Raw genomic sequence first — 11,665 nt, forward strand, 5'->3', positions numbered from 1 at the left:
TAGTTAGGACACGACGGATTCTGACGGGCGTTTCGGTTTGTGGTTTATCGGCAGGTCAGGGCATCGGTGGAGGAGTTGAAGTGGGCGAGTGTGAGGAGGGTGTGTGTGTGTGTGTGTGTAGGAGGAGAGGTGAGGATAAGGGCCATGGGGACGGTTTTGTGAGAGCCTTCAATTCTTTCTGTTCCCGGGAACCTGATGGATCGAGTATTGTGTGTATTAATATTGAAAGTGAATGCTGGTGTTACTGACGAGTGGTTTATTCTTTTCGCCGGTTCCATTGTGTTGGCGGTGATGGTGGTGGTAGCTTCGGCAAGTAGTGTTAGGACAGCATGAGTTGTAAAGTGGCAACGTCAGTGCGTGTTCAGTATTATCTGTGTAAAGTTATGGCGGTTGCTACCAGCGTTGTAATCTTGTCGGAGCTCTTCCTGGAATGAATTTTGAGAAAATGGTGTTTGTGAGTGAGTGAATCCTTATATCACGTGTGCTTCACTCACCTGGTGACTTTCTTTACCTTGCAGGTGCGGCTCTTCAGTGGTGCAGACGTAAGAATATTCAGATGCTGCTGCTGCGCTAAACCCCTTGTCTTCCAGGTGTCAGAGAAGGACTCGGAGGCAGCAGAACGCAGCGTGTCGATGAGCCGGTGTTCAGAGTACTCGTATCCACCCCTGTTTGTCTTCCCCAGGATTGGACCTCCAGCGACCACCTCACTCAGAGCCGGGAAAGCTTGGCCCAGGCGCCCCCCACCAAAACCAGATCTCCCAACCCTCAGGGACGCAGCCCCTTGGGGCACAGGTCATGGGAACACAGCCCATGGGCACGCAACCCATGGGAGGCCAACCAATGGGAGCCCAACCAATGGGAGCCCAGCCTATGGGTGCTCAGCCTATGGGTGCCCAGCCTATGGGTGCCCAGCCTATGGGTGCCCAGCCTATGGGAACCCAGCCCATGGGGGCCCAGCCTATGGGAGCCCAGCCTATGGGAGCCCAGCCTATGGGAACACAGTCTATGGGAGCACAAAATGCAATGGGTTCAATGCAAGATAATCATAATAAGAAACTTAGTGGACAAGACCTTTTGAACCAAGCTCGAGGGACAATGGATAAGAAGCCAGGAATTATCAGACAAGGCTCAATGGGGCGTGACCCACAGGGCCAGCTCGGGGGTCTTAGTGCGAGTGTGGGTGGTATGGGCCCCCCGGGGACAGCCCAGCAAAGGATGGGCCAACACGGGGCCATGGGCCAGTCCTGGACCTCACAAGGGCCACATGGCCCGATCTCTCAGGGCATGACGGGGACGACCACACTCCCTTCTGGTGCTCGATCGCAAACAAGTAAGTTGACAAGGTGCCAGTAGCTGCAACTCCACTTCTCGAGAAGCTGAAGCACGCTGCCTTGCGCCGCTGGTGAGCTTGGTGACTCCGCCCTCCAGTCGCGCTGTAGAAACATTTGCCGCAGTATCTATTTCACGCACCCCGGCCACTGAGGCCACGTAGACCATAAGGCATATCTCCTCTCTCGCACGTATCTATCCTGTTACCACTAGTTGATGCACGACTGTAGCTCCGCTGGCTTGGTACCCGGAACTCCGGCTACCCTGCCAACTGTACCTCCTCATCCACACAACACTCAAGGCTGTAGATACTTGTAAAACCTAACGTTGAGTAGTTTCTCCGCACCCAACACTTGACACTAACAGCAGTAGTTACTTAGCTCATTTAAAAGCAGAACAGCTTCTGTAGCCCTTCTCTCTGCGTCGCTCCCTTTGCAACCAGTGCAAATAAACCTTTCCCAGTAGTTAAAAAAAAAACATTTAAGGTTTATATATTTAAAACTAAACTTTTGCCAGCTCCCAGATTATATAAGTCAAGCTAAAGCGGCTGCCAAAGCAATGGTAAGAGATGAAGCAGTAAAAATAGCTATCAACTTCCAAGGATATTCACAGGAAAATATTCTGTGTGATAGCAAGCTGCGGCTCCAAAGTGTCCGTCAACCAGGAGCTTTTAAGAGGTGAAAAAGTCATAAAAATACTGATATGACCCAAAATGTATTCAAAAGTAAAATAATTGCAGAATCACACGAATTTAAACTCTTGAATGCCTGTCAACTAAGCGTCTTAAAAGAAAAATAAATCTAACAAAAACTTCTGCAACCTTAGACGATTTAAAATCAAACTAATGTGTGAATATAACGAAATGACACACTAATTGGGAGCACACTAAGTGAGAAAAAGATCACTAAAACGGAGCAATTAAGAAGCAAACAAACATAACATTAATCTCACATAATCACTTAAAAGCAAACTTGTGTGTGTGTCATGATTAGACGGCACGTAAACTCCACGTATTTTAAGAGCACCATTAAATTAAGGAAAGAAAAAAAGGGCGAGGAAAATATGTCCTGAAAGCAGACTCGTGTATTATGATGAAAAGTCGCCCTAAGTATAATCTCGTATATAAAGTCCATTAATTTGAGTTATTTAAGAATCCATTACCTAAAAGCCCTTCTTGTGAGAGGTCCACGGCGGCGACTTTCTCTGGCGCTCTCCCGCGACCGGGCGTGTCACTCTCCCTCTCCCTCAGACTGTCACTGCCGCTGCTGCTGTTATTGTTGCCCTCCCTCCATTCCCCTTGATTGTGTGTGTGTGTGTGTGTGTGTGTGTGTGTGTGTGTGTGTGTGTGTGCCGGAGGAGAGAGAGAGAGAGAGAGAGAGAGAGAGAGAGAGAGAGAGAGAGAGAGAGAGAGAGAGAGAGAGAGAGAGAGAGAGAGAGAGAATGACATTTGTTCGAAACCACAGTTCATCACAGTTCTTTATTTGATCAGGTTATATATCACTGACACACACACACACACACACACACACACTCTGGAGAGAGAGAGAGAGAGAGAGAGAGAGAGAGAGAGAGAGAGAGAGAGAGAGAGAGAGAGAGAGAGAGAGAGAGAGAGAGAGAGAGAGAGAGAGAGAGAGAGAGAGAGAGAGAGAGAGAGAGAGCATGTAAGTTGCTCCAAAAATTACTCGAAAATGCTCTCTAATGTTGAAATAGAAGAGTATTTCTTTGTTTTTAATCCTTCACCTGATGTCACTCCCTGAACAGCAACACTAATAATACTGATAATAATGATAATAATGATAATAATAATGATGATGATAATAATAATAATAAAACATAATAATAATAATTGTGGTAATGGCAATAATAAGTGATAATAATAATAATAATAATAATAATAATAATAATAATAATAATAATAATAATAATAATAATAATAATAATAATAATAATAATAATAATAATAATAATAATAAAAATACTAATAATAATGACAATACAGAAAATAATGCTAATGATTAAAGTAACCGTAAATTTAACCCACCTCCACTACTCCCAAGGCATGTGTTTATCCCTGTGTCTAGTGCCCTATCAAATATGTACCGTTATTTTTCCAGTGTCTTTTGTCCTTAGAAAAAGTAATATTTTCCACTGTAACAATAGTCTTAGGATGTTAGCACACAGTAAGTACATGCTAAAGTTTCCTGTTGTCGACCTAGTCATACGTAAAATTAAGAGAAAGTTGTCCCACTACAATTGTTACTAATTTCATTATAAATTATGTTAAGGAAAATATTTCGAGAAGGATTAAGTAAATGAGCCCTGAAAGAACTGTGTATGTTTGTGTGTGTGTGTGTGTGTGTGTGTGTGTGTGTGTGTGTGTGTGTGTGTGTGTGTGTGTGTGTGTGTATGTGAGCGCATGGAGTGGTTTACACATCACGTTTTCCTTCACATTTTGATATTCTCGACACCTGCACACTAAACAGCACTGTGTGTGTGTGTGTGTGTGTGTGTGTGTGTGTGTGTGTGTGTGTGTGTGTGTTAAAGTTGCTAATCAACAAAGGAAGGAAGGAAGGAAGGAAGGAAGGAAGGAAGGAAGGAAGGAAGGAAACAACGGGAGAGAGGGTGAGGGAGGTAAAGGTCGAAAATTGTCATGGACTTAAACTTGACCTTCTGTACACACGCGTTAATGTGAATGTTGATGGTAATGCCCGGGGCTTATACAGCGAGGGAGAGTGGAAGTGAAATGCGATGCGGCAGAGGATAATTGAGTGGTGTGTAGACAACTAACCGAGGTCGACCTTAACAGTATTCTTTGCTGCTCGCCTTACAGACAAGCCCTACACAGTTAATAACTCTTCGCTTCCCGGAATTGAGTTTGTCGAGGGAGAGTATTAGTTTACTGGCGAAGGAAAGGGATGAGGAAAGATTTCATTGGAGGTTCATATTCTCAAGGGCCAGTGTGACGGAGATGAGCACTTAGACCACGCGCCGCTTTGGTATATGCCCTCAACTTTACCATATACCCACTTATTGTCTGTTATTCATTTTAAGACCTACCAGCTACATTTGGCCAGTAGTTGTTTTCACACACTGTTGAATCAGCAGTGCGCAGGTTAGGTGGAATTTGATATAATCCACATTCATTTTGTCGGTAATGCTTATAGTCATTATTGTTATGGAGGTAAATATTATCCTTACAGTTCCACACACTCATGGCTTGCTTTAACCTTTGATGAAGTGTGATCTGAGGAATTATACGTTATACCCCGCCATCCGTATGTGTATATAAACATGGACATTTTGCGTTAGTTTTTCCGCGCAGTTATTGGAATTGAGAAGGACGCACAGAGATAATTTTACGGAGCGAGACTTCAAAACACACACAAAAAATATCAACTCACGGCAGGCAACATTTTAACAGGCCTGACATGGTTTATTTTTGCTAGACGAAACTGGATTAGATTAAGTAAAGCATTTTCAGGACAGTGTAGGTCAGCGAGTTTGGGGTTTTATTACGTTAAAAAACAGGATAGAGGTCAGAATTGGGTCTTTTAATACTATAAAAGCTAAACCCAACGGAGGTGTCTGTGTTTAAGAATAGCTGATCTTTGCCTTTATTCGAGGCGTCGTGTGGGACTTGGGCGGTTTTATGAGCACCTCTGGAGTGCAATTGATGTCTGGTGGCGGAGGAGGGCATAGGCTGAGGAGGATCGTGAGGGAGTGGGGATAGGTGTGGCTGCTGGTGGAGGTGTGAGGGCTGACAGGCGGGGGGATGAGATGTAGAGGGTGCGATGTGATTGATGGAAAGATGTGAGAGGGTGGATAGGGGTGAAAAAGGATGGAGACAGAGAGGATAGAGGTGGAAAAAGTTGATGGGAGATGTAATAGGTAGGAGAAAGTGGGCTTGGGTTATTTATTGATAACTGATTTAGAGAAGTGGTTGGGTAGCAGGTGCAGGGAAGGGAAGGAAGGTGGAGGGAAAAGGGATGTGAATGGAGGTATTAATGGGGGATAAAAGGTGTAAGAGGGGTGGAAAGGTACATATAGGTAGGTGGTAAGTGAAGATAGAAAGGGGGAGGTGAAAGGTTAATGAGGCTAGACGGTTATAGAATATGGGAGGCGAGGAGAAGGTGGCGAATTAGACGAATGACAAGAGAGTGGGGAAGAGAGTGAGGGTGATATAGAGGAAGGAGGAGGAAGAGAAAGAGAAGGAGGAGGAGGGAGTGAGTGTTAGGTAAAGGCGGGTGGGTGACAGGTGGGAACATGTAAGGAGCGAGATGGTGCTCTCCTTTATTTCACGTATTTGACAAGCGGCCAGTAATCTTGAGGGAGGAAGAGAGACAACATCGGCAGGTATAGGAAGAGGAGCAAGGTTGTGCATCATCGAGTATAAGAAAAGAGAAAGGGAGAGGATATATGAGGATGCTAGAAAAGAGGAGAGGGAAAGGGCATTACAGGTTGTACAAGATTATAGAGAGGGGAAGAAGATTAAAAGTACAAAGCAGAGGAAAACGAAGAACATGACAGTTGTTAGAAAGAAAGAATGAACGAGAGAATTACAGATTGCGGAGGAAAATGGGATAGATAAATAGAGAGAGATTATTTTTAGAGTAGCGAAAGGGGATAATAGTGAGTCTCATCCGCTACATACACACTCAAAGTAATTCGACTGTGGATTTTATGAGGTCAACGTTAAAGGTCATTTTTAGTAGTTTACGAGGTTTGCTCTCTCTCTCTCTCTCTCTCTCTCTCTCCCCCCCCTGTACATTAGGCACACATAGCAGTGAATATAGTGGCCGTCCTTCTTCATTAGGGGACACCTGACGTGCCCTCCCCTCCAATCAGTCTGAATGAGCGAGTGTTGATATTAATGAACGAGGCTGAATAAAAATAATCTTAGTGGGGCCTCCTCGTCGCCAAGAGTTAGCGTCTTGATGACAATGATGCTGATGGAGATGCAGATAGGGGAGGCGGTGGCCGAGTGGTCAGCATTCGGGCGTGGTGAGCCCGTGGACCTAGGTTCGAGTCCAACCGAAACGCTGATTTTTCAAACCATCTCTGAGTGGCATAGGGTTACCCACATGCTGCCCAGATCTTAAATCCACCCTAACTTCTGCGACTTCCTTCAAGTGGAGCGCCGGGGGGCAGCAAGGGCCAAGCAAGAGTCATACATCACGGAAGCCACTATAAATAAAATTCGCCTGGGCCACTAACGGGTTGGGTTCGCCCACGAGGTCCATCAAGACAGCCTACAGCGCTATATGTGGCACCTAAGAAAAAAGAAAAGTGAAGCTAGAATGATAATAATGACAATCTTATTGTTTTTTACGTGCTATCTATAGCACCAGCAAGCTTTCTTGAGAGACAAAGTGGACTGCCCCAGAAGGTTTGTGGTGCAACCAAATTTTATTTTTCGTGGTATATGACTTGCTTTGCCCACGCTGCCCCCCTCCCCCCCTCCCGGATCATGATAATATTGAGATATTTTTGACAAACTGAGGAAGGTGAAAGGAAACACGGCTGTAATGAGGAGAGTGTATTCACGACTAGTCCCGCAGACGCCTCCTCCGGGGAATATGAAGCAGCGTCTGCGAAACACCCCTGGAATACACCCGCCTCATTATACCCGCGGTTGCTTTCACCAGAACGTCACTCCTTCTCCAGCATGCCAAAAATATCCCAGAACTAGTAATAATAATAATGATGATAATAGTTATTCTAGAAATAATAATGATAATAATAATAATGATAAAAAATCCTCTGGCTCATTGTTATTCTACTGTATCTTGGTGTTTAGCTATCCAGTTAACTAAAGAAAGATAAATATGTATATACAGAGAGAGAGAGAGAGAGAGAGAGAGAGAGAGAGAGAGAGAGAGAGAGAGAGAGAGAGAGAGAGAGAGAGAGAGAGAGAGAGAGAGAGAGAGAGAGAGAGAGAGAGAGAGAGAGACTACCTTTACGATATATAGCTCACGTTGTTTACGTCGTTGCTGTGCTAACAAGGGGATGCTCGTTAGGACACTCAGGGCTGGACCCAGAGTGTGTGTGTGTGTGTGTGTGTGTGTGTGTGTGTGTGTGTGTGTGTGTGTGTATACCTAATGGCGAAGGGTGTGTACATAGCTGCAGTTTGTGTGCGTGTGTGTGTGTGTGTGTGTGTGTGTGTGTGTGTGTGTGTGTGTGTGTTTGTGTGTGTGTGTGTGGCAGCAGGCCCTGGAGGAGGCAGAGGTGGTCGATACAGCGGGAATACTTCAAATTTCATATTGGAGCAAATTGCGCCTCCGAACTGTTAGGTATTTAATAATATATTCCAGGGCAAGTAGTGTGTGTGTGTGTGTGTGTGTGTGTGTGTGTGTGTGTGTGTGTGTGTGTGTGTGTGTGTGTGTGTGTGTGTGTGTGTGTGATTCACCACGGTCTGATCACGCGTTGGACTCGTAACCGCCAGCAGGTACCCTCCCGACATGAGCAAGTGCTCTTTATCGTCGATCTCTGGTTACTGCCAGGACCTCACACATAACACACCCCATCCCGCTTGTTCAAGGGGGGACAGTAACCACTCCTAGTCAACGGAAAGAATCCGGCCTGAGCGGGCTCGAACCGCCGCCCTGTCAGACCGTAAAGCCTTGCAGCGCTTCGCTCTAACCAGTTGCGCCACAGGAGGTGTGTGTGTGTGTGTGTGTGTGTGTGTGTGTGTGTGTGTGTGAATGACCTAGGCGAGTCAGCTATTCACGTATATATCCCTCGTACCGTAGTTTACCCTCATGATTTATACCAATAGTTATCTGTACTTTGATTAGTGGTGAATTTGTTAGTATGAGTTAGTTTAGTTTACAGTAGTTTCAGTCTGGAATAAGAGGCTATATCCATTTTTTCTCCAAAAATGAGGCGGGCGAGACACTTCATGATTCGACGGTGGCAAGGGAGGAATCCAATTATATGAAGCGTGGGGTGTAGTAGTCTTGGCGTTGCTAGGATGACCATTTTGTTGGCATGTTGTTGTTCAGGCCAGGTACGGCTTTCCTGGAACGTGTGCCGGAAGGTGGGGCGCAAGGAACGAAGGGAGGACGGTGGAGAAAGGAAAGAAAAATGGAGCTCGTCCACACGTTATCGACTGCAAGTGTGTTTTCAGAGCTTGAGTGACAGTCTATTTGGCGGAAGCGGAGTGTGGTGGGCCAGGAGGTGCGATAGGATCAAGGAACGCGCATGAAGGTTTTGTCCCCGGGTCTCTTCACTGTCAGGGAGGCGAAACTCTGGGAGTGGCGCCTCGTGACTCGTTGTCTCGCGTTAACAAGGTCGTTTCGAAACAGATTCGAGTTTCGTGAACCTTCTGCCCGCCTCGGCCGCGTCACAGAGACACGCACTAGCTCAGTGGTCAGATCGTCACCGTGGCTCAACCTTAGCTCAAGCGTGTATCCCTGAGGTTCAACCTCCTACAGGAATCTTGTGTTTCAGTCCGTTGCCCCACCGGCCTAAAGACAGCTCGCCAGCCATGTTCGTGATGTTTTACTGTGTGTTGCCTCGTGAGATCGATGGTATTGTCATTCCCAGCAGCTCTTCGTCCACCGCCAGGCTCGATAACGATACATCAACGTCGTGACAGTCACGCCAAAATCCGCTCTAGTGGGAGGTCACCACTGACTACTGTCTTTGCTCACCTTAGGTAGCCTCCCTCTCTGTAACATAGTCTGTTTTCAGCAGTTTTGTCATGTTTTCTTTCTAGACCTTCCCTAACACGCTCCTCGCTTGCTGCAGGTGCAGGTGCAGCTGCAGCTGCAGGTCCTGGCGCCCCGGACGTGGACCTGAGTCAGCTGAGCGAGGAGGAGCGAGCCATCATCGAGAGTGTCATGGAGAAGGCCAAGGAGATGGAGGGACACGAAACTCCGACGCGTCGGTAAGTACTTGACTGTCCTCAGCCTTCCCCCTCCCCCCTTGCAGACTCACGTGACTGAAAAATCCATATGAGTATGCATCAGAGACTTAAAATATTCATGACTCACGGGCCTGTCTCGTGAATCCTTCCCGCTCCTGTGTGTTGCCGCGCCTGTGTTTGGGTGAGGCGGCGGCGGTGATGTAATGCCGCGTTACGTAGGCGGTCACTGACACTTTGGCGCGCGTCCAGTGGGATTTTCATAACGTTACGGATCGTTGGGTGAATTGTAATTCCCCTAACGGAACACAGGCTAACCGACACTTTGGAGTCTTCCTCACGGTGGCTGGGTGGATGTTGTTGTTCCCGTCACCGATGGGCCTCGACGGAGCAGCCGTAATCTTCTCTGAGCCAAATGAACCGGCGGATCCGCTTCATTTGTGGTTATCCGCGAAATTAAGCGCAGGTTTTGCCATCCTGGGGACTAAACGTGCATGGAGGGGGCGCCGTCATCAGAATGCTAATGAGTCTGTGTCTTCCTGGCGGGACTCAAGTGTCTTGCGGGGCGCTTTGTCTTGCAGGATGGCAGTGCAAGCCATTGCCTCCCCTTTCTTGGGGTTATTTTACCGGCATTGCGATGTATTACGTGAGAATTCCCTTGAGGAGGAGGAGGAGGAGGAGGAGGAGGAGGAATACTGCTAACATCCTGAGTCAAGGGTGAAGGGGTGAGGGTAACTTCCATCAGATGTGTTAGCCTAGAAAGGGAGGTAACTTGAGGATAAGGATAAGGGTTATGTGGATGGTTTGTCAAAAGTAAGAATAGTATGTTATGTTTGTGTAAGTAATGGGATGGGAATGAAGATGCTGCGGTTTCTGTCTTTCGTCCTGGACAGTTGCGCGTATTGCTCCTCGGCCTCGGCTGTTTTGTGGGTCAGGTCACGCAAGAAAATGAAAATGGTGGAGTTTTCTCTTATATATTATTTTATTTCTGCGGCAGGCATGCTTGGGGTGCTAGCTTTGCTTTCGTGCGCCGCCAACCAACAAACCAACCACATTCACAGCCAGCCAGGCAGCCATTCAGCCAGTCAGCCAGCTAACCATTTTTCACATTCAGTGCTTCTCTCTGTGGGAGGGACGGTCCAACGCTTCATGGTCTGGGTGTGTCTGTCCGGCTGCGTGCGAGGGTCCGTAGGAAAAATCATTGACCCCGAAAGATCCTGACGTGGAGGAGGAGGAGGAGGAGGAGGACGACGGGGAAGAAAAAGAGAAAAAGAAAGAGAGAGAGAGGAGAAGGCGGGGAGAGTAAGAGAAGGACAGAGAAGAGAAGAATAAATGAAGTGTGGAAGGAAAGAAGAAGGAAAGAAAAGAGGAATGGAAGAAGAGGAGGTCTGAGGTTAGGAAGAAGGAAGACATAGAAGAAAGCTGGGCTGGAGAAGGCAGAAAATATGGTAGAGTGAAGGGAGTAAGAGAGAACTGGAGGAAGCGAAAAAGGAAGGGATAGAGGGAGAAAGGAAGATCAGACGTGAGACTGGGGAAGGAAGGAGGCGAGAGGGAAGGAAGGAGGGCGAGAGGGAAGGAAGGAGGGAACGAGGGCGGCGCAAACGTGGCGTGAAAAGAAGTATAGTTATTGCTGGTCTCGGGTGATAGTCTGCAGAAAGTACGCAGCCGGCACTTGGAGAGAGAGAGAGGCTGCAAATACAAGCTGTGTTAAGTAGTTGATATTATAAGGGTTTAGAGAGCTAGAAAAGAATGGGAAAAGAAAGGATATTATTGTTTAGACAGCGTTAGAGGAAAAAGCCAGGTAGGATTAAGGGATGATAGAGCGAAATTATAATACAGATGTTCGTTTGATTGTATATAATGATGGAAGGGATGATGAAAACGAAGGAGAAAGTGAAGATAAATGTGTGAGAAGGATATTTCTTGAAGGCGATGTAAATGATATAGGAGTGACCTTAGGAAAAACAGAAGATATATTCAAAACAAATGAGATGTACCGTATAATATACGTATAATGCTGTATAATATATGTATAATAATGGAGAAATACCCACGGGAAAGAAGTGAGATGTTAAAGAGAAGAGATAAATATAGTTGTAAATAAAGTAAGAGGTGTAGAAAAATGAATAGCAATTAAGTGGAAAGATAGAAAAGTATAAAGAGAAAAAGAAGAAGGAAAAAAACATTGTGGTAGAAATATTGAGTAAAAAAAGAAAACGAACTCAGGGAAGAAAATTAAAAGGAAATTACAAGATTCTACAAAGAGAGAAGCTAAATTTGGGGAGCAGGAAGGAATTTAATTAGTGGAAACATCAGGGAAGGTAAACACGAGTAAAAATGTGACGAAAAAAGGAATGAAGGAAGGAAACAAGCACCGATGATAGAGAGGACGGAAGGAAGGAAGGAAGGAAGAAAGAAAGGAAGGAAAAATAAAGGAAACAAATAGAGGAAAGGAAGAGAAACAAAGAAAGA

At 46.0% G+C, this 11,665-nt stretch overlaps 1 protein-coding gene across 1 annotated transcript in view; it reads left to right on the forward strand.

Moving 5' to 3' along the window:
- The window catches only part of LOC127000074 (collagen alpha-1(I) chain-like), a 36,011-nt gene extending 25,692 nt beyond the window's left edge, over positions 1-10,319 (forward strand). The window contains exons 2-3 of the mRNA XM_050863490.1: positions 683-1,330; positions 9,079-10,319. Coding sequence (XP_050719447.1) covers positions 683-1,330; positions 9,079-9,221 — 791 coding nt within the window. The 3' untranslated portion in view covers positions 9,222-10,319. The remainder of the gene's footprint in view (positions 1-682; positions 1,331-9,078) is intronic.
- Positions 10,320-11,665: the final 1,346 nt, after the last annotated feature.

This window comes from Eriocheir sinensis, chromosome 17 (genome assembly GCF_024679095.1).
Source record: "Eriocheir sinensis breed Jianghai 21 chromosome 17, ASM2467909v1, whole genome shotgun sequence".
NCBI lineage: Eukaryota > Metazoa > Arthropoda > Malacostraca > Decapoda > Varunidae > Eriocheir > Eriocheir sinensis.